Source organism: Musca domestica, unplaced genomic scaffold, assembly GCF_030504385.1.
Source record: "Musca domestica strain aabys unplaced genomic scaffold, Musca_domestica.polishedcontigs.V.1.1 44, whole genome shotgun sequence".
NCBI lineage: Eukaryota > Metazoa > Arthropoda > Insecta > Diptera > Muscidae > Musca > Musca domestica.
The window spans coordinates 3228289-3253130 of NW_026712334.1; the positions used below are offsets into that span (position 1 = coordinate 3228289).

Sequence of the window (24842 nt, forward strand, 5' to 3'; positions counted from 1 at the left end):
GTAATTTTATACCCAATAGACCTTGTAAAGCTTTTATATAGCCATGCTACTTTTTAAAGTTCTTCTATAGCATAAAACCTTTGTAAAGCTTTTCTATAGCCAGAATATCTTATAAAAGCCTTTAATGGCAAGAAGACCTTTTAAGTATCTTTTGTGGGTATAAGAACTTTGAAAGTTCTTATATAGCCAGAAAAGTTTGCAAAATTATTTTATTACTAGGCAGAAGACCTCATAAAGCTCTTCTATATAACTAGAAACCCTTATAACGATATTTTACAGCCAAAAGCTTTTAATAAAATTCTTCCATATTCTGAAAGCTTTCTCAATGTATTCTATAGTCAGAAGAAAGATTTAGAGAGTTCTAAATTTATTCTATAAAAAGGGAATGTTTGGCCTTTTGATGAATACTAATAATCTGGCCCTTGTTAAGCTATTTTATATCCAGATTTATTTTTAAGGGGTCTTTAGTCAGAATAGCTTATGATGGTCTTCTCCCAGCAAAAGAAATAGGATTACCAAAAAAAAAAGTTGACACCAGTAACTTCTTACATATTAGCATCCTAACCCTTTAGCGTTTATACGAACAATTTTCGACTGGTAAGGCTCTTTCTAATTCGAAGAGGCCATATAAAAGTCGACCAAGGCGATCGGCCGAGAATATCGCTGCCGTACGAGCCAGTGTTGAGAGGTCCCCAAGAACATCCCAAAAACGCCGTTCTTAGCAGTTGTGCATGGCTCGGTTCACTTTACAACGGATGATTCGCATTGATTAGCATTTGTTCCCGTACAAAATTCAATTGACGCAAAGAATGTTGCCTGCGGACAAGCCTCGTCGATATATATATATATATATATATATATATATATATATATATATATATATATATAACGATACCTCCCGGTATTCGGTATTTTGATGATTGTAGCCACATTTTTCATCGGAATTGTTTGAAAATTCACACCTCGTGAGCACCTTATTCCCTGTCAGAGAATTATTTATATAGGTCCACGATATCGTATCGTATCGTATAGCCCCCATACAACGTTATTCTCTGATATTCGGTAATTTTATGATTTTACCCACATTTTTCAATGGAATTGTCTGAAATTATACACAAGGAGTTCTTTGTGAGCACTTTACTCCCTGGCAGAGAATTTTTGTATATATAGGCATAAATCGGCACCTTCCGATATTCGATATTTTTAAGATTTTAACAAAATTTTTAATGGATTTTATTTTTTTGAAAATTTCCTATTTAATACCAAATGGTGTAGGGTATTTAAAGTTCGGCCCGGCCGAACTTATTGCTTTTTTACTTGTTTTTATTAATCACTCATTATTTTTAGCTTACTTACTAATGCAGATGTTATGTGGTTACAACTACTAATAATGCTGGCAAATATGCCTTCCAAACCTTTTCCGGGCTATAACCCGAAGATCTGAATATCGTCTGTCAACATGGAACCATCTAAAAGAAAAACCTACGCCTTTTCTCTATCTTTCTCTTTCTAAATAACATTAAACATAACCTAGAAACCAGTTTCAATGACATTTTGCCCTGCGATAAGTTCAACTGCAATACTCTGAAGATTCCCAGAAAAATGTATCGATTTCATTCGGGTTTTTTGTTATCGCTTTTATTTTCATCTTATTCCCTCTTAGTTTCTTTGAAACCAAAAAAAAAAAGTTGTTTCTTCTCTGAAAAAAAAAGAAACGAAACTTCTGATGCCAGAAATGGCATCTTTTGTTTGAGTTTTTTTCTCTTGAAATCAATCTGTGTTCAAGTAAAAAAAAAAAAAAAATAGAAGAAGAAAAAAAAACGTAAAGAAGAACCAGGAGTAAACCAATCAAGCTGGCAGTTTACATACATACCCACATAGGTGACTATGTATGTAAGTATATTTTACAAATGTTCTTAAGTTTTATTGCAATTCGCAGTAAAAACGAGAATAAACACAAAATGTGATTTACAGACGAGGAGGCAGTGTGACGGACCGACTGATTGGCGACGACTACCTTTGCGCAAAGTTCTTTAAGTTGAACACAAGAAGAAGAAAAAAACCTCCTCCGAATCAATTCTCAGGAAATGGAAAAAGTAAACGCAAAAGACTTTTAATTGAAGTGGGTACTCACCAACCAACCTATTTGCCTGGGCAGACCTTCATAATTCATGTTAATTGTAAATAATATTCATGGAATAATGAATGAAAGATGGTGAAGAAATAATCGAATTTCTTATGGCAATTGCAAACAAAAAAATAATAGTAATGAACATTTAATTGATATTTACAATTGGAAGACAGCATTTCGATATCCATTTGGCAGCTATGCTTTATTGAGATTTCATCTAGCGGAATGAATTAACAAATTTTTTTTTAAATTTAAAATCAAGTAATTTGTCTCAACGTCTTCCGGCTAAATTAAAAAAAAAAATTAGTAACTAGTATTGAAAATGATTTGGACTACATGTTTTCGAAGTGGGATGGAAAGAGATAGATGTAGTTAAAACCAGTTGAAAAGTATCAGTGGGCTTTCGCACCTGACTTAGCGCTGATGCAAATATTAGGATTTGCAAAGTTGGAGTAAAATTGGATTATGCTTTCTCTTTCTGTGCTGCAAAATATGTTTTATACCCTCAACCATATGGCTACAGAGGGTATATATATCATTTGATACCGACAAAACGTGCCTAGTCGAAATAACGGTTTTAGACCCTAGGTCTCTTTGGACCAAATCCGTTTTAGAATATTTGAAGTCCATTTAGCGTTCGTCCGTCTGTCTGTCTGGCTGGTGTGCACGATAACTCTAGAAGGTAGTATCCGATTTGGTCCATCGTAATATTTTTGTCAAACTTAGATCGAGTTCGGAGATGGGTAATATCGGTCCACTCCTTCTGGTACCTCCCCCACAAAAGGTCGAAAATTTAAAAGAATAATCCGATTTTGCTCCAACTTTGCAAATCCTAATATTTGCGTCAGTACTAGGTCAGATATGAAAATGGACAATATCGGTAAACTTTATCAAGTACCTCCCCCACAAATGGTCAAAATTTTTAATAATTACAACTCTCATAAAATGTGACGTAAGTGTCCGATTGTCTTCAAATTACAGACATCACAATATTGTTGTTAAGGTCTGATGTAAAGATGGAGTATATCGGTCCACTCCTTCTGGTACCTCTCCCAAAAAGGGTCAAAATTTTGAATATCCATTAAGCTCATAAAACGCCAAATTAACATCCGATTCCTTTCAGGCTTGGCGCAACTCAATATTTCTATCAACACAATATCTGTTATAAAGATGGTACAAATCGGACCATTCCTTCTAGTACCTCCCTCAAAAAGATTCAAAGTTTCGAAAAACTAAAACGATTCTTATATCCGTAATAAGCATCCGGTTCTCTTCATATTCCATACACCCTATTATATCTACTAGCACAAGATGGGATATATCGGTTCACTCTTTATGGTACCCTCCACACAAATGGTCAAAATTTTGAATATCCATGAAGCTGATAAAAGGTAAAATTAACATTTGAATCAATTCAGATTTAGCATATCTTAATATTTCTATCAACACAAGATCTGTTATAAAGATGATAGAGATCGGACCATCGTTTCTGGTACCTCTCCCACAAAGAGTCAAAATTTTGAATAACCAAAACGATCATAAAATCCGAAATAAGCATCCGGTTCTCATCACGTGCCATTATTTTTACTAACACAAGATATGCTGTGAAAATGAGGTATATCGGCGTACTCCTTCAGGTACTTCCCCCATAAAACTTGCTATATTTAACTACTTCCCTTAGCCAGAAATCTGATATAAATAAGTAATTAATTGAATTGGACAATATTGGGCAACTGCTATGGAACACCTCCCCCATAAAGGGTCAAAAGTTAGAATAATCACAACTCAAGGCTGGGGGTATACATCTGTCCGCAAAACCGACTGACACAATTTAACTTGTTTTTGGAAAACAGATATAATTATTGAAAATTGTGACCCCAGAAGGTGTTGGCAGATATATATCAACTTCACAACAGATCTTGTGTAAGCAAAAATATTTGTGTGTGTGAAATTTGAAGAAAGTTGGATATTTATTTCGCTTTATTTGAGTGTTTTGTTTTTCTAAATTATGTATGGAGGAGAAGAAATGGTTCAATCTATACCACCTTTATAACAGATCTTGTATTGATAGAAATATTGAGATGTACCAAGTCTAAACGGAATCGGGTATTAATTTGGCATTTTATGAGCTTCGTGGGTATTCAAAATTTCGACACTTTGTGGGGGAGGTACAGAAGGAGTGGACCGATACTGTCCACTTTCGCACCCGACCTAGCACTGACGCAAATATTAGGATTTGCAAAGTTAGAATAAAATCGGTTCACGTTTCGGTATAAATATATAAAAAATATATTTTATATATACATTTTTTGAAAATTTTGACCTTATGTGGGGGAGGTACCAAAAGAAGTTGACCGATGTATTGCCTCTTAACACCAGACCTTGTGTTAATAAAAATATTGGTATATGAGAAATTTGAAGACAATCGGACCCTTACATCACATTTTTTAAGCCTGGCCATTTTGCAACAACGAGTTGAATTTATTCAAAATTTTGACCCTTTGTGGGGGAGGTATTTGATGGAGTGGACCGATATTGTCCATTTTCGAACATGACCTAGAACTGATGAAAATATGAGGATTTACAAATTTCGAGCAAAATCGGATTATCGTTTATCTTTTTGTGCAAAAAATATTTTTTGAAAATTTCGGCCTTTTGTGGGGAAGGTACCAGAAGTAGTGAACCGATACATTCCGTTTTTGCAACAGACCTTGGGCTAATAAAATTATTGGGTTGTGTGGAATTGGAAGACTATCGGGCTCTTACATCACATTTTATAATAGCTTTAATTATTCAAAATTTTGACCCTTTGTGGGGGGGTGGCGCTAATTTAGTGGACCAATATTTTCCATTTTCGCACATGACCTAGCACTGATGAAAATATGAGGATTCGCAAAGTTTGAGCAGAATCGGATTATCCTTTCTCTTTCTGTGCAATAAATTATTTTCTTTGAAAATTTTGACATTTTGTGTGGGAGGTACCAGAAGGAGTGGGCCGATATTGCTCATCTCTGAACTCGATCTAAGTTTGACAAAAATATTACGATGTACCAAGTTTGAATCAAATCGGATACTCCCTTCGAGAGTTATCGTGCGCACCAGCCAGCCAGACAGACAGACAGACGGGCGGACGGACGGACGGACATCGGTAGATCGACTCCAAATGTTCTGAAACAGAATTGGTCTAAAGAGACCTAGGGTCTAAAACCATTATTTCGACTAGGCACTTTTGACGGTATCAAATGATATATACCCTCTGTAGCCATATAGCAGAGGGTATAAAAATAGCAATATAGCGCTTCAGTATATCCGTGAAATTTCGGGTCAAATATCCGGGTTCTTGGTCCGTTCTCATTGTTTAAAGTGGCAATAAATATATTAACGTATGACTTACGATAAGATATCTTATTATAGATCTTTAGATTTCACTCAGTGCAATGAAATTTAAAAATTCCTGGAAATGAGGAATAGCTTGAGCAAGTAATTCTACTTACAGGATGTCCTCCATGTTGTAACCCTTCACCCCCCCCCCCCCCCCCCCATTTTGTTCATCGCGGTTCCCCAAAGGTTAGGGACATTTACGTTCTATTACACTTAAATACATCCTGTATTTCCACGGAATACAACCTGTCAATGATTGCTCTGCTTTGTTTCGAGTGCTGCTGTAAATGCAGCTGATGTAATGATAATTCACGACGATAGGAAATACGTTTGTTTGTTGTATTGTTTTTGTTTTATTTCTTTTGTTTGAATACAACCATCAGCTTTTTTCTATTTTCCATCTATGCTGGGATTCTGTAACAAAAAGGGAAATAGCATTTTTCCTGGAGAACAAAGTTATGATAGAGGGAAATTGTTTGTCGGCTTGCAACTCTAATAAAACACCGGGAAACAAGTCGGTAGGTGTTTGAATGGACGAGGTATAAAAGGAAGACAAATGGTTGTAATAAACTTCGAAGTATTGGATGGAGAACATGGACTGCTGAGGTTTAATGTTGTACTGTATATATATATATATATATATATATATATATATATATATATATATATATATATATATATATATATATATATATATATATATATATATATATATATATATATATATATATATATATATATTATATATATATATATATATATGTATATATTTATATATATATATATATATATATATATATATATATATATATATATATATATATATATATATATATATATATATATATATATATATATATATATATATATATATATATATATATATATATATATATATATATATATATATATATATATATATATATATATATATATATATATATATATATATATATGGGAGCTATAGCTATATCAGAACCGATTTCGATTAAATTTGGCATACTTATTTTCATATCCAATCTAATCGTACGTGCAAAATTCCACGTTTTTTTTTTTTTTTTTGATAAATAGATGCACAAAGGCCTTCAAAATACCCCAGAAGAAATTTTATTGGTGTTCTTAAGATATATACGTTCTTTATCAGCGACTGTCTGACGGTACTTATGTGACAATGTATTTTTTGTGGGTAAAAAAATCAAAAAGTTTTTTTTTTCAGATTAAAGGTATTAAAAAAGTCGTAATCGTATGAAAGGTCTCCAATGGACATGGAATACCTTGTTAAAATCATTTTTCTGCAGATATGTTTTACATCTATCTGTAAGACTTTTAAAAAAGTCCTTTTAACGATTTTAAATATACACCTTTTACCTTTTTAAACGTTTCCTGTCAGATTTCTTTTCTTAGAAATAAAATAACATTTTTATAATGAAATGCTCAACAGGTCTTACGCGTATACAAGTCCTTCGAAATGTCTTCTATACATAAGATAAGATGTGTCTGCCGATAGAATATCTTCAAAGATTTTTCCGGATAGTATATTTCAAAAGGACTTAATAACCCCCCTCTCCCTCTCCATATCCCCCACTCTTTCTCTCGATCCCCTCTCTCTCTCTCACTCTCGATCCCCTCTCACTCTCGATATCCCCCTCTCACTAACATGGATTTTTCTTATACAATTTTTTTTATTTTTTTTTTATAACGTTCTTATAATACCTAATATTTTTTAAAATGCCCAATATTTAATATTTCCTTTTCTTCTTTTCAGGTAAGTGTGATTATTTTCCTAAAATAAATTGACAAAGAATTGGTAAGGTGACAATATTATTCTCCATGAATGCCCATATTCGACGGACCCATGTTTTTTTTTTTTTTTTTTAAATCAAAGAAAAAAAAGAAAAATTTGGCGGTTGGCAATGTTAATCATTTAATTTGTTCCAAGTAGATTTGTTTACATCAATTTTTGAATATGATATCTCTCAAATGGCCGCCTCTAGCGTTGATGACGTATTGTGCCCTTTGCTGCATTTTCCATCGTTATTTCTTCACCTTATTCCTTCTGGTTGTCCTTGAGCTCTTCTACGGTCCTTGGCTTGTTAACGTAAACCTTTGACTTCAAATATCCCCACAAAAAGAAGTCAGGCGGCGTCAAATCGGGCGAACGCGGTGGCCAGTCCAAATCAACACTTTTCGACATCAAACGGCCCGGAAACAAATTCTACAGAAAATCGATTGTTATACGACTTGTGTGCGGTGGAGCGCCGTCTTGTTGAAACCAGAACTGCCTCATACGCTTTCGACGAATAATTGGCATCACAAAATTGGTCATCATGTCGCGATAACGCTCCTGATTGATGGTAACAGCATGGCCATTTTCATTTTGGAAGAAAAACGGCCCAATGACCGTTTTCGCACTAACGCCGCACCAAACTGTGACTTTTTCGTCATGAAGAGGCACTTCTAGAATCTCCTGAGGATTTTCAGTGGCGTAAAAACGGCAATTTTGCTTATTTACGGTCCCATTCAATGTGAAATGAGCTTCATGATAATTTTGTTCCAAAATGGCTCGTCATCTTCGGCCATTTCGATGACTCTTTGGACCCATTCCAATCGACGAGGCTTGTCCGCAGGCAACATTCTTTGCGTCAATTGAATTTTGCACGGGAACAAATGCAAATCAATGCGAATAATCCGTTGTAAAGTGGACCGAGCCATGCCCAACTGCTGAGAACGGCGTTTTTGGGATGTTCTTGGGGACCTCTCAACACTGGCTCGTACGGCAGCGATATTCTCGGCTGATCGCCTTGGTCGACTTTTATATGGCCTCTTCGGATTAGAAAGAGCCTTACCAGTCGAAAATTTTTCGTTCTTTGTTCTTAGAAGGCTCACTTCTCACATTTTTTAGTATTTTAAAAGCACGTTGAGTTTTCACAATTGACTTCTTGTAAATTTCAACTATTTCAGAGCGCTCGCGTGGCGTGTATTGGTTCATGGTAAAAATCTGCTTGGACTGACGCTTCAAACGCGGTATGTCATTAAGCGATGTGACATCTCTGTCAGAAGTTATGGCGTTGCCAGATGGGTCCGTCGAATATGGGCAACCCTGTACATAATGTAGGTATTGAAAGTAAAATCGTTATGCGGGGCTGAATATCAACTCCAAGTCCACCCAGTAGGATCGGTAGGATTATGAGGATTGTGTCCTATTTATCAGATTACAAGCTTTATTTTTCTCGCAATTAGAAGATGCATAAACAATGACAGCTGCTACACTTTGCTTCTTCTATCATTTGATATGGCCAAAATGTGCCTCATCGAAATAACGGTTTTAGATCTTTGGTATCTTTGGACGAAATCTGTTTGTCTGTCTGGCTGGCTGGTCTTAAAATTTCACACATGGCATTTTTTGTTATTGACTAAAGATCTGTCGTGCAGATGGTGTATATCGGCCTATTCCTTCTGGTACCTCTCCATAAAGGGGTCAAAATTTTTAATAACCGTGCAGTTCATCAAACGCTAAAAAGCATTCGATTATTTTAAAACTCGGCACAGCCCAATATTTCTATCAACACAAGATCAGGTGTGACAGTGAGATATATCGGTTCACACCTTCTGGTGCTCCCCCACAAATGGGCGAATAAACAAAACGCTTGTAAAATATGAAATACTCTTCTGATTCTCTTCAAATTTTACACATCCCCCTTTTTATACCCTCCACCATAGTATGGAGGGTATATTAAGTTTGTCATTCCGTTTGTAACACCTCGAAATATACATTTTAGACCCCACAAAGTATATATATTCTTGATCAGCATAAAATTCTATGTCGATTTATCAATGTCCGTCCGTCTGTCCGTCTGTGGAAATCACTCTAGCTTCCGAACGAAATGAAGTAGGTTGATAAAATGTTACTCAAATATGTACTATGTCTGCAGGACTTTTGGTATTGAAAATGGGCCACATAGGTACACGTCTTCGGATAGCCCCCATGTAACGGTACCTCCTGATATTCGGTATTTTGATCATTTTAGCCACATTATTTACCGGAATTGCTTCAATTTTGGTATTTGAAGTTCGTAATGGATACTACATCCTAAGACAGAAAATAAGCCATGTAGGTCTACGTCTTCGTATAGCCCCCATATAACGGTACCCCCCAATATTCGGTATTTTGATGATTTTAGCGACATTATTTACCGGAACTATTTCAAATTTAGTATTTGAAGTTCGTAATGTATGCTACAGCCTATGACATAAAATTGTCTGTGCGTCTTCCTATAGCCCCCATATGACGGTACCTCCCGATATTCGGTATTTTGATGATTTTAGCAACATTATTTACCAGAAATGTTTCACATTTTGTATTTGAAGTTCGTAATGGATGCTACAGCCTATCACAGAAAATTGTCTGTGCAGGACCACGCCTTCGTATAGCCCCCATATAATGGTACCTCCCGATCTTCGGTATTTTCATGATTTTAGCGAACATATTTACCGGAATTGTTTCAAATTTTTCGCATTTGAAATTCTTAATGAATACTACAGCCTATGACAGAAAATTGTCTGTGCAGGTCCACGTCTTCGTATAGCCCTCATATAATGGTACACCCCGATATTCGGTATTTTGATGATTTTAGCGACATTATTTATCGGAATTGTTTCAAATTTCGCATTTGAAGTTCGTGAAGTTCGATATAACAGCCTATGACAAAAAATTTTTTGTGCAGATCCACGTTTTATAACCATCATGGTACCTCCCTATATTCGGTATTTTGACGATTTTAGCTACATTATAAACAGATTTTTTTTCAAGTTGCGCATTTGAATATTTTGATATAAGTTGCCTTGTGACAAAAGTTGCCTTGTGACAAAAGTTGCCTATGCAGGTCCGCGTTGCCATATAGTCTCTAATATACGGCTACATGATTTTAACAGAATTTTAAAATCCCTTTATTTTTTTGAAAATTGTTAAATTCGTACCAAATGGTGGAGGGTATTCAAAGTTCGGCCTGGCCGAACTTACAGCTTTTTTACTTGTTTTATTAACACAAGATATGTCGTGAAGATGGGATATATCGGGTTACTCCTTTTTGTACCTCCCCCACAAAGGGGTCAAAATTTTGAATAACCGTAAAGTTCATCAAACACCAAAAAGCATCCGATTATTTTCAAACACGGCACATCGATTATGGAATATGTGGGTCAACTCCTTCTGGTACTTCCCCCCCCCCCCATAAAATGAATTTTTCCAAAAATTGTCACATATCTCATATGAAGTGACGAAAACGCACAATATTGGCTCATTTCCACGGAGCCACATTCATAAAGGGTCATCATTTTGAAGTCAAATTATATTTAAATAATCAAAATTTTCTGAGGTTGTACATCTGTCGACAAATGTTCTCATTAGATCCAATGTTTGGTAATGCGATTTTTGCTGGCTAGAAACCTCGTCGCTGCCCTTCGTTTTACGGAGATAAAGTTTTTTTTGCTTAACTTACCTACCGCAATTGGTCTTGGATTGAGAATTTCATTCTGTTGGAGGTGGTGGTATTTTTTGTTGAGTTGTGTTGTTGTTATCAATCAAAACTTATAAAAACTTGTGTTTGCTATTCTGTCGGTTTTTTTTTATAGAGAAACAGTCATAATTTCCAACTGTTGTTAATCATCCGCTTTATTTGTTGTAATTGCTTTCAGTTTCACTGATGAGTTACTCCACGCGGTTTAAAAGAATTTCTACCACGTCATTATTTAAATGAAATATCATACGACAAATTATGAAGTCTCGATTTTTTTTTTCAGTTGAAAAAATGACTCAATTTAAAGGTAGTCAGTCGGTTAGTCGGTCGTTTAAACCACTTGCTGCACGTTGTGACTGACTAGTCATCATTGGCTGAATTACAATTCAGTTACAGTGGGTGCAAATAGCTTTTTTGGCATAATTAAAAATATAATAATAAACATCGGATATTTGAAGACGACACTGGAGCCTCGTCTTCTTAATGGGGATTGGAGAAACATGACGCAAATTAATGTATCACTTTCTTTACACAAAATGCGCTGAAATATTATTTATTGAACAACATAATCAAAACTATCAATATATTTTATGATTTTGATAGTTTTTAAAAAACAATGTACGCCGAGGCTCTATTGCACAGGGGTTTTCTTCAGAAAAAAAATCCTATAGATTTTTTATACCCTCAGCCCTGTCGAAATAATGGTTTTGGACCCTAGGTTTCTTTGGACCAAATCCGTTTTAGAACATTTGGATTCGATCTACCGATGTCCGTCCGTCCGTCTGCCTGGCTGGTGCGCACGATAACTCTCGAAGGGAGTATCCGATTTGATTCAAACTTGGTACATCGTAATATTTTTTATCAAACTTAGATTGAGTTCGGAGATGAGCAATATCGGCCCACTCCTTCAGGTACCTCCCACACAAAATCTCAAAATTTTCAAAGAAAATTATTTATTGCACAGAAAGAGAAAAGATAACCCAATTTTCTCGAACTTTGCGAATCCTCATATTTTCATCACTGCTAGGTCATGTGCGAAAATGGACAATATCGGTCCACCCCATCAGGGTCCTCCCCCACAAAGGGTCAACATTTTGAATAATTAAAGCTCTTATAAAATGTGATATAACAGTCCGATTGTCTTCAAATTCCACACATCCCAATAATTTTATTAACACAAGGTCTGGTGTTAAGAGGCAATACATCGGCCCACTTCTTTGGTAACTCCCCCACAAAAGGTCAAAGTTTTCAAAAAAAAAAAAAAAAAAAAAAAAAAATATATATATATATATATATATATATATATATATATATATATATATATATATATATATAATATATTTTTTGCACAGAAAGAGAAACGATTAGCCGATTTGGCTCTAACTTTGCAAATCCTAATATTTGCGTCAGTGCTAGGTCGGGTGCGAAAATGGACAGTATCGGTCCACTCCATCAAGTATCTCCCCCACAAAGGGTCAACATTTTGAATAATTATAACTCTTAAATAATGTGATGTAAGGATCCGAACGTCTTCAAATGGTATTAACATGGGATGTATCGGACCACTCCTTCTGGTACCTACCCCACAAAGTTTCGAAATTTTGAATACCCATGAAGCTCATAAAACACCAAATTAACATCAGATTCTATTTAGACTTGGCACATCTCAATATTTCTGGTGGAAATATTGACATGTACCAAGTGTGAATGGAATCGGATGTTAATTTCGAGTTTTATGAGCTTCATGGATATTCAAAATTTTGACCTTTTGTGGTGGAGCTACCAGAAGGACTAGACCGATATATTCCATCTTCACAGCAGATCTTGTGTTAGTGGAAATAATGGGTTGTTTAAAATACGAAAAGAACCGGATGCATATTTCGGATTTTATAATCGGTTTGGTTATTCAAAAATTTGATCCTCTGTGGGGAGGTATCGAAAAAATGGTCGGATTTTTACCATTTTTATAACAGATATTGTGTTGATATAAATATCGGATGTTAATTCCGCGTTTTATGAGCTTCATGGATATTGACAATTTTGACCCTTTTGTGGGGGAGGTATCAGAAGGAATAGACCAATATATCCCACATTCACAGCAAATCTTAAGTTACTTTTTCGTTTTATGAGCTTCATGGATATTCAAAATGTTGACCCTTTGTGGAGGAGGTGCCAGAAAAAAAGTATTGTGATGTATAAAGTTTGAAGACAATCGGATTATAAAATCACATTTTCGGGGTGGGGGTGGAAGGTAATGATTTGTAAAGTTCCTGCAAAATCGGATCATCCTTTCGCTTTTTGTTCAGTAAAATATTTTCCAAACAAAATGTCCTGAAACGGATTTGATCCAAAGAGACCTAGGGTCTAAAACCGTTATTTCGATGAGGCACGCGCTGGCCATATCAAATGATATATACCCTCTGTGCCATATGGCTGAGGGTATAAAAACGTACAAAAATTTCACTTTTCATTCATCCGAAAATAACCCACTGTCCTAAGAGCCCGTCTTGAACTTACTTTTCCCTCCCTCTCTCTCTCTCTCTCTCTCTCTCTCTCTCTCTGTCTCTCCCTGACACATTACAGCTGATAATTTTTCCCATTAATTGTCACACATTATGCCAGAAATGTATTTTTAATGTGAAGAGATAATAAGTCTGACTGCGTTTACACATTTAGTCATGCCACGACCACGACCGCGTGTTCAAAACTTATCCACTTCCCGTAAAACGTTTTTCTTTTTTTATCAGTTATCCGGTTATGCTGTTTATCGTCTGTTTCTTCTTTTTTTCCTTATTTAATCAAATAGACATATTGTCTATTTGGCTATACTGGACAACGATGCTAACTAGTTTCGTTAGAAGGGGGTGCGGCCCAAAACATCTTCCTGTGTGTGTCTATGAAGGCGCGCGGCTTGGCCTTAAAAGGCGGCATGTTTTGCTTTTGTGGGTGGGTGTCAAATTGCGGTTGTTTGTTGCTGCGGTGTCGTCACAAAGCTTATCTTCTAGGAATTCCATTTATGTTTCGAATAAAAGCGAAGAAAAGATATTGAGACATACTACAATAATACTGTCATGTATGACACACCAATTGTGCAACAGTGGGCTCAAATAATTGAAAAAAAAAGCGCAAAGTAACTCTGTAAACTCAGTTCTGAAATTTGTATAACCTCCCGCAGAGGGTATATTGAGTTTGTTATTACGCTTGAAACACCTTAGACCCAATTTGATTAAAATAAAATTTTTTGCCGAATTAGCCATCTCTTCTGTTGAAATCACGATTCAATGAAATGATTGAAATGATTAATTCCTCACAAAAAATCGAAATTTTAGGAGCAACTTCTTCAAATGTTTTATTCAAAGTTTCCATGATGAAAAAACTACAACCAACTTCAGACTGCTGTCATTTCTAAGCCCCTCATCCGACAGCTGTTAAAATTATTCCAGGAACAGCTCATTATATTGTTTACAAGCATACAAAAGAACTTTGGTGAAAATTTTCCGGAAAAAAAAGTTATTTGTGATGGATTTCTTTATATTTGGCTGGAAAATCACAAGTGGCTATCGTTAGAGCACTCCAGCATTTAAATATGAATAAATCTTTTGTGTCTCGTACCATCGCTTGTTACCGTGATACTGGTATCGTAGCCTGACGTCAAGGAAGAGGACGAAAGGAAACAGTAACATCACAGAAATGGGTCGAAAAGAAATGATCAAAACCAGCGTCGCAGTGGCCGAAAAATGGCTCGTGAGCTGAACATATCGCAATATTCCATTCGGCAAATATTGAAAAATGATCTCGGGGTAAAGCCATTGAAATTCCAAAAGTGCAAGAACTTACACCGCAGCAGAAAAAAATAGACTCAAAAGAGCTAAAGAGTTGCTTCAATTCGCCTAAAGTGGTAAACTGCCGAATTTGGGATTTTCCAATGAGAAAACATTCCTTGTCCAGCAGTTTGTAAACAAAGCAAATTATTGTGTTTACTTGCCAAAGAGGTTAGTTGAAAATGTGCACTTTTGGTTGGCCACCAGAACTCAAGCGCCGGCCATGGTGATGGTGTGGGCCGCCTTAACAGCCGATGGTCGCTCTCCGCTCGTATTAATCGTCAGTGGCATCACAACAATAAATGCCGAATATTATTGCGAAAATATTCTGGAGGGTGTATCAAAGCCTTGGACACGCTAACATTTTGGCCACAGACCTTGGACATTCCAACAGAACTCAGAACCATCGCACTCAGCACGCGCCACCCAAGAATGGGTCGCTTCATTTCCAGCGCATAATGGCCACCAAAATCTCCGGACTATTGTGTCAGTAGTATTTTAGAAAGCAAGGTTGGCATTATAAAATACCAAAGTGTCGATCACCTCAAGCAAGCGCTTCGCCGGGAATGGGCCAAAATACCGCAGAGCAACATTCGGGCAGCGTGTGACAGTTTCATTGGCCGTTTGAACGCCATAATTCGTGTCAAAGGTGACCAATTCGAACAAATCTAAACTTATTCTAAAATTTGATGCTATTTTCGACATTTTTTGCTTTCATTCAATAAAATTAAAAAAAAATCTAAAAATTATGGCGTTTGACTTTGTTGAAGTTTTTTTTTATCTCACCCAGTTTATGAATTTCTGGCGTATAGGCAAGATTAAGACTTTTGATGTATTCTAGGAGCTATAGTAAAATTTTATGCCAAATAATTCTGTGGAATATTTTGACCTTCTACTATCCCGTTTGAAAAGAGTTTTTATTATTCAAAATTTGGATCCTTAAGGAGGTGTTTCAGAAAGAATTGGCCCATATTATCCATTTCGTATCTCACCTAAAACTTATATAAGTATTACAGCGTGCCAGTTGTGGTCCATATCTCGCAATTTGAATACTTCCTTCACTTTATATGAGATATGTTATCATTTTTGAAAAAAAAAGTTGAAGTTGCGTGAGGTACCAGTTATAGTGGACCGAAGTATTCCACTTCATCTACTACTGATAAAAGAAAATTAGTAGGAGCAACAATTTAAAAATGGTAAATGAGGTACGAGATGGAGGAAGGATCTTGCATTAATAAATATATTGGGATGTGTGGAATTTGATTTCAAAATTTGTGAGCGTTTTGTTACTGTTATCGACCATCTTCACACCAGATCTTCTGTTGATAGAAATATTGCAGTGTGACGAGTTTGAAAGGAATCAAATGCTCATTCCGAGTTTTGTCAGCTTCATGACCATTCAAATTTTTTACCCGTTGTGTCGGGAGGTACTAGAAGGAGTAGTCGGATATTCTGTTGGTAGAGATATTAAGATGTACAAAATTTGAAGACAGTCGGACTCTTATTTCATATTTTATAACATATTTTATATTTTATAACAACTACAACTATCCAACATTTTAACACTTTGTGGACGAGGTACTTGATGGAGTAGACCATTATTGTCCATTTTCGCACCTGCCCTAGCACTGATAAAAATATTATGATTTGCAAAGTTTGCACAAAATTGGATAATCCATTCGTGTTCTATACGGTAAATTATTCTCTATGAATTTTGTGTATCTCTCCACCAGAAAGAGTGGGAGGATATTGCCCCACCTCCGAACTCGATCTAAGTTTGACAATAATATTACAACTTACCAAGTTTGGACAAAATCGATTACTCCCTTCGAGAGTTATTGTGAGCACCCTAGATCGACTCTAAATATCCTGAAACGGATTTGGTCCAAAGAGGCCTAGGGTCTAAAAACGTTAACTCTGAGTCATATGCCTGAGAAACCAGTAAGGAAAGATCAAAAGTTGGGCGGGACCATACACTACACAACTATGGGTATTTAGTAGAGCTTCCGTAACAAAAAAGGTTTATATTGGTAATTTATGTGAGGTAGATCATGAAGCAAATAACATTACTATATAGTGCATGATATGACTTCGATAAGGATTATCTTAAAAGAATATTTATTGGAGCAATAGATGCACCGAACCGAGTTTCACCAAATGCTAAAATTCGGTTGAATATGAAAACAATCTATTCAATTTGAGCTGATATTACATATATTGAGAGCAATAGCCGTAAAATCGGATGAAGATGTATATCAACGAAAAAAAATCTCAACCGATTTCGATACAATATGGCGGAGGTATTTTCGAGCAGTATCTGATGCCCGATATCAAATATGATTGTAAATTTGAAACACTTCCTTTAAGGCTGAATTTGGTCGGAAGTGCCAAAATTCAGCCCATTTGAGCTGATATTGGCCATTTGGTGCACAATAAATCTGAAATCGCATAAAGATATATGTGGGAATTATAACCAAATGTGAACCGATCTTGAGAAAATTTTAAAGACTTATTTCTAAGCTGTATCTGATATCTGGTACCAAAGATTATTGTTGTGGAGTGCATATTACGCATGTGAGGGACTTTCACACCAAATCGCATAAAACACATATATCGGAGCTATAGCTATATTCGGTAGGATGTGCCAAAATTCAGGTCATTTGGACTGAAATTTGCCATTTGGTGCATAGTTAAATCGAAATCGGTTGAAAATATATATAGAAGCTATATCTGAATTTGAACCGATTCTCACAAATTTAAACGGGGTTCGTCCTTGGACCAAACAAATATTGTTTGGAAATTATCATCTTAATCGGATAATAAATGAGATCTGCATTTTGTTTACAAAAATACATGGACAGACGGACGGACTGACATGCATAAATTGACTCAGAAAGTGATTCCATGAAGATCCTCAAAAGTAACTATGGGCCTACAAATAAATGCACAAAGACATAATACCTTAACCCTATGTGGTGTATGGTATAAAAAGAGGGAGTTGCCCTCTTTCGCCGATACACATGTCTTCTTCGATGAGCTCTACTTTCATGATCTGCTTGATTATTATTATTTTTATACCCTACACCACAAGGTGGTCAGGGTATTATGTCTTTGTGCATTTGTTTGTAACAGGCAAAAGGAAACGAGATAGACCCATAGTTCCTTTTGATGATCTGCATAGAATCACATTCTGAGTTGATTTATGCATGTCCGTCCGTCCGTCCGTCTGTCCATGTATTTTTGTAAACAAAGTACAGATCGCTTTTATTATCCGATCCAGATGAAATTTTGCACAGATCATTTGTTTGGCCCAAGGACGAACCCTATTTGAAATTGGAGATAATCGGCCAAAATTTAGATATAGCTCCCATATATAACTTCGTCCGATTTGCCTTTTATTGTGCACCAAACGTGTAATATCAGCCCGAATTGTATGGAATTTTGCATATACACCTAAATTAGGCCTGAAAATATGTATGCCAAATTTGATCGAAATCGGTTCAGATATAGCTATAGCTCCCATATATATTGTTCATCCGATTTGTTATTTTTGTCCACCGCCGCCGTAATATACACTCTGCAACAACAATATTTGGGGAAATATATCAAATACAGCTCAGAAATACATTTGCTAATTTTTATCGAGATCAGGTTTGGATATATCTCCCATATATAACTTCGTCCGATTTACCTTTTATTGTGCACCAAACGTCTAATATTTGTCCAAATGCAATATAAAGACTCCACCAAACGAAACTTGACTTATGTAACTCTAAAGCAGGAGCTAGTAATGCCACAGTGCAAAAGGTCCTGCCACTTAAACACTTTGTCATATTCATTGGCCCTCCATCGTAACTCGTCCCCAGCTTATTGGGTCCCCACTCTACTCGTTTGTTCAATTTATCGAGTCGCCACTGTAGAATTCAGAAAAAGAGTGCTCTACTGAGAGGCAGCTGCGGTGAATGAGCGTATACGACTGAGGGGGTAGGAAATAATGTATTAACCCCTAATAGCTCGAAACGTTTTTAGTCACCACTACTTAGTTGCTGATTTAGCAGTCGGGTTCACATTAATTTTGCCTTATTTAAAACAGCTACACAAAAATGGAAGGCATTGGCCGGCAACAGCTAAAATGCAGTCAGCAACCAACATTTGTTTAGTTTCTGATTATATTTCCAGCGAATTGAGCTCTGCATTATTGCAGCGGCTGATGTTGCTGTTTAACTAAAGTGCCTGAATGCGTGTGTGGTTGGAAATGTTTAATGTCGGCTCTCGGTGGTGTCAGTAGATCGATCAGCAACCAACAACAATGAAAGCGACGCTGTATATTCACCATCATAACCCCCCCACCCCCCCCAATTGTTAGCTGGGTGAGTTTAGAGCTCAGCCACTGTCTACGTCGCTGTTAACGTTTTTTTTTCTTTTCTTAACCAACCACATTATGTACCCCTCAGCCCTCACCTCACTCTGCTGACCAGTCCAGTGGCTATACTTATGGTTAATGGCCAGTCAGTCAGCCAACCAGACATACGTTCGTCATACATTCGATCGGATTTCGTCCCTTTCCATCATTAATTGTTGTATGAAAGTTTTCAGTTATGATTCAAACGCGAACCGGGTCGGATTTACTTTTGAAAAAAAAAAATCAACAACATTCGTCGAAATATTCCAATACTTTTGCTTTTGTTTTTCTTTCTTTTCGGTTTCGGTATTTTCGGTCGTTGCATTGCCATAAACGCATGGAATTGAATATCGTGCGCAGTGTGTTGTCCCGTCACTTCAGTCCACTTCCAAAACAATAGTTACTACTCCAAGTGTGTATGGAATTCGGTTGCTTATCAGCGAAATTAAGATCGAGAGCGAAATAAAACAAAATAAAAGTGTTTTAAAGTGAAATTCCAAAATAAAAAGAAGAAACGGAAGAGTGAAAAAATAAAGAAAGAAAAAAAGGCTTAAGTCTTCTCCACAATTGAGATATCTATTTCACAATCTTTTGAAAGAGCAGTTCATTAACCTGCAGCTAAGTTGAAAAAAAAATCAAATCAAAATCAGAGCATACAAGATATAATCCAAAGTTTATGTTTCGAAAGTGAAGTGAATGCGAGCCCTCTTTAAAAGAAGGGATATATTTATAAAATAAATATAAATATATTTTTTTTTTTCAAAATGGTCCAAATGTTGTTGTGCAACTCTAGCCGAGAACAATATAATCAGGTTGGTTAAAAATAAATTTTTCACGAAACAAACCAAATTTTATTTAAAAAAAACTTCAATGTTTTGAGTGAATACATTGATATTTAAACAAGTAAAAAAGTTGTAAGGTCGGCCGGGCCGAACTTTAAATACCCTCCACCATTTGGTAGAAATTTGACAATTTCCAAAAAAAAAAAAAATAAATAAATAAATAAAATAAAATCCGTTAAAAATTCTGTTAAATTCTTAAAAATACCGATGACGTGGCAACTTTTCTCATAAGTTATTACAATATTTAAATGCGAAACTTGAAGAAAAATCTGTTTATAATGTAGCTAAAATCACCAAAACACCGAATATAGGGGGTACCGTTATATGGGGGCTATACAAAGACGTGGACCTGCACAAACAATTTTCTGACATGGGCTGAAGTATCCATTACGAACTTCACATGCGAAATTTGAAACAATCCCGGTAAATAATGTCGCTAAAATCATCAAAATACCGAATATCGGGGGGTACGATGTATGGGAGCTATACGAAGACGTGGATCTACATGGCCCATTTTCTGTTTTATGCTGTAGTATCTATTACGAACTTCAAATACCAAATTTGGAACAATTCCGGTGAATAATGTCGCTAAAATCATCAAAGTACCGAATATCGGGGGTATCGTATATGGGGGCTCTACGAAGATGTGGACCTACATGGCCCATTTTCTGTTTTATGCTGCAGTATCTATTACGAACTTCAAACACCAAATTTGAAACGATTCCGGTAAATAATGTCGCTAATATCATCAAAAATACCGAATATCGGGGGGTATGGTATATGGGGGCTATACGAAGACGTGGACCTACATAGGTTATTTTCTGTCTTAGGCTGTAGTATCTATTACGAACTTCAAATACCAAATTTGGAACAATTCCGGTGAATAATGTCGCTAAAATCATCAAAATACCGAATATCGGGAGGTACCGTTATATGGGGGCTATATGATAACTTGGGCCTACATGGCCCATTTACGAACTTAACCTGCCTACTGGCAAAATATATATGTGAGCAAAATTTTAGCCTTCTATCTCAATTTGTTCGAAAGATAGCGTGATTACAACAGACAGGCAGACGGACAGACAGACAGACAGACGGACATGGCTAAATCGTCTTAGAATTTTACGCTGATCAAGAATATATATACTTTGTTGGGTCTGACATGAGTATTTCGAGGAGTTACAAACGGAATGACAAAGTTAATATACCCTCCATAGTATGGTGGAGGGTATAAAAATGTTGAAGAATTAACACAAGTGATTATAAAAACTATTTCGCATACAGTGACTCACAGCTTATTTATTGATATAGTGAATCCCCAAATACATTTACGAATATTGAAAATATCTTTTTATTCCACCACAGCAAAATCATAAGCAAAGGGTGATTTTTTAAGTCCTATACGGAAGTTTTTCAAAACAAGCCTGTAAGGAAAGGCCAAATGTAGGGCGGGGTCGACTATATGATACCCTACACTACTATACGCATTTAGTAGAGCTTCCGTAACAAAATAAGTTTAGATGGGGAATTTGTGTGAAGACGATCATGCCAACTATGAACCTTATTTGAATGCGTCACAATTTGAGAACTATATCTAACACTCTGAATCGATGTTTGTCGGTACCTTTTGAACCTCTAGCATTGCTGTATAGTGCATGATAATATTAAAAACATATTAGAACAAGTAAGCAAAGTCTACAGTCGAGCGGTGCCGACCGTTGAATACCCTACAACACTATAATAAACGATACAGTTAATATAGGCGAAATACTCGAAAGAATTCCACAAGATATTGTGACAAATAATAAAAGAAAACCATCAGGTTCCGTTCTCTAACTTTCGAATAATAGCAACTTAAACTAATTTGCTCATTTCCTATTTATTGGTAGATGTTGCACGTAAACGGTCTTCCTAGATCTGGAACCAATATTTCCCAAAGACCTATAATCTCTCAGAAGTGGCAAAAGATTAACATTTATTATTGGTTTTTGACTGAAACGCATCTATATGAGATACAGACAGTTGACTATATTCTTCAACGAAATCAGGGTTAACGAAGTAGTCAGAAGTGTGTCTTTCCTGTGTTTGTGAATTCTCCAAAAAGTCACTGGAATGGACATTTTCATATTTTGGCTACAAAAGTTGGCAAACTATTTCACACAATGAATATTTTTGGATGGCCATCCAAAACTGCTTGGCTTTTGCAATGACCGGTAACCCCCATTCAAATGTGCGTGAGGATCGGGCGATAATTACGACCTGCTGACAATTTGGCAGTTTTTGGTCCTTTCCACCCCCTAAATATATGGCTATCATCTCCAAAAAGAGTAGGCTTCTATTCTGACCCTCATCTTATCCCCATGCAAAATTTCGTAAGGATCGGGCCATAAATGCGATCTGTATATGATATCCTGATATCCTAACTACTTAGTTTTGATAGCTGTAGAAATATTAACAAATGTTTAATTCAAAATGAAAATATGCCAAAAATATGACAGAATTGAAAAATATGAGAAAATGTTACAAAATCAATATTTTCATCCTTAGAGAGATATTTTTATGCGATTTTTTTTAGACGTTTTTTCTTTCCTGCCAAGAGGACATTCTGAATTAATTAGAACTGTCGAAATCAGTTCAGCCGTTCTCGACATATAAGATATCTTTCAATGATGTCTTCTTTGATAGACATATATATCGCACATATTTTGCTATATATCCGTTTTGTTGGGTGTTAACATCAATGTAAAGATCAGAAGTAACCTTGTCATGGCTTTGTGATTTCACCGGGATTTAAAATATTCGCGGTTTAATGAAAAATGTTGAATTTTTTCAACAAAAAAGATATGGTCTATTTTACACGCTAAATATTATCCGATGACCACCCAAATTGGTAGGTTTCTTCCCCGCCCTAAACTCTTGCTACATGCGAAATTCCGCGTCGATTGGTCTATAATTGCGACCTGTATAGCTACTGCAAAATCTGACATATTTTCAGTATTTGGTCCATTTCAACCCCTAAACATTTGGCGATCATCTCCGAAATAGGCTTCTATTCTGACCCTAACCCCACCTTCGTGCAAAATTTCGTTAGGATCGGGCCATAATTGCGACCTGTAGCGTGATTACAAATTAACATGGACAGACGGACGGACGGACATACATAGCTAGATCGACTCAGCTCGGCGAGCTAGGAAGATCCATATATACTTTCCTATATGGGAAACCAATATTTCGAGGTGTTACATAAATTCTGGCCCAATCAAACTTATAATACCCCCAACACATAGTGTTGTAGGGTATAAAAATCAGTCGGGTTTATCTTGAGTTATGATTATTCTAACTGTTGACCCTTTATGGGCTAGGTTCCGAAGCAGTTGGCCAATATTGTCCAATTTGTATCTGACCTAAGTCTGATTAAGCTATATTTAGACTATATCGACTACTTCCTATACTTTATATGAGATACAGGGTGAGATAAAAAACTGCAACAAAGTCAAAGGACATAATTTTTAAAATTTTTTTAATTTTATTGAAAGAAAAGGAAAAAATGTCGGAAATAGCATCAACTTTTAGAATAAGTTTAGATTTGTTCGAATTGCTCACCTTAGGCACGAATTATGGCCTTCAAACGGCCAATGAAATCGTCACACGCTGCCCGAATGTTGTTCTGCGGTATTTTGGCCCATTCCCGGCGAAGCGCTGAGGTGATCGACACTTTGGTATTTTTTATTGCCAACCTTGCTTTCCAAAATACTCCAGACAAACTAGTCTAACGGATTGGTATCCGGAGATTTTGGTGGCCATTGTGCGCTGGAAATAAAGCAAGGAACCTCATTTTGTTACCATTCTTGGGTGGCGCGTGCTGAGTCCGACGGTGCTGAGTCTTGTTGGAATGTCCAAGATCTGCGGCCAAAATGTGTGTGTTTCCACCGCTTTGATACACCCTGCAGAATATTTTCGCCATAATATTCGGCATTTATTCTAATGCCACGGTCGATTAATACAAGCGGAGAGCGACCATCGGCTGCCATCACCATGGCCGGCGCTTGAGTTCTGGTGGCCAATCGAAGGTGACATTTTCAGCTGACCTCATTGGCAAGTAAACACGAATACTGCGATATGCTCAGCTCAAGAGCCATTTTTCGGCCACTGCGCCGCGGGTTTCGATCAAGTCGCTTCTTTATTTTTCGAACCATTTGCGCTGATTTTGCTGCTTTCTTTTGTCCACTTCCTTGACGTTGGGCTACGCTACCAGTATCAGGGTAACGAGCGATGGTATGAGACACAAATGATTTATTCACATTTAAATGTTGGAGTGCTCTAACGATAGCCACTTGTCGTTTTCCAGCCAAATATAAAGAAACCACAATATCACGCTTGAATTCCATCACGAATAACTTTTTTTCTGGAAAATTCTCAACAAAATGTTTTTGTACGCTTGTAAACAATATAATGAGCTGTCACTGTCCGACGAGTGGCTTAGAAATGACAGCATTCTGAAGTTGGTTGCAGTTTTTTCATCTCAGTATATTTCAAACCTGGCGTGCCGTAGTATTTATGTCATATTCATTTAGGTCTGATACGGAATGGGCAATATTGCCCTATTCCTTCGAAACCTACTCCATAGAGGGTCAAAAATTTTGAATAATCATAAAATAAATCGAAATATGTTTAAATAATCGAACATTGGCTGAGGGTATACATATGTCGGCAATACCGACAGATAATTTTTTTAAATTGTTTCAAGGC

The 24842-nt window shown here is 36.3% G+C and overlaps 1 protein-coding gene across 5 annotated transcripts in view; it reads left to right on the forward strand.

The window, feature by feature from the left end:
- The window catches only part of LOC101895603 (tyrosine-protein phosphatase non-receptor type 9), a 211309-nt gene that overhangs the window by 81760 nt on the left and 104707 nt on the right, over positions 1-24842 (forward strand). Inside the window, exon 1 of one of the 5 annotated variants that reach the window (XM_059127363.1) lies at positions 19904-20063. The exons of the other annotated variants lie outside the window; for them this stretch is intronic. Within the exon in view, the coding sequence (XP_058983346.1) occupies positions 20016-20063 (48 nt within the window). The 5' untranslated portion in view covers positions 19904-20015. Of the gene's footprint in view, positions 1-19903; positions 20064-24842 lie in introns of those variants that run through there. 5 annotated transcript variants of the gene reach the window in all.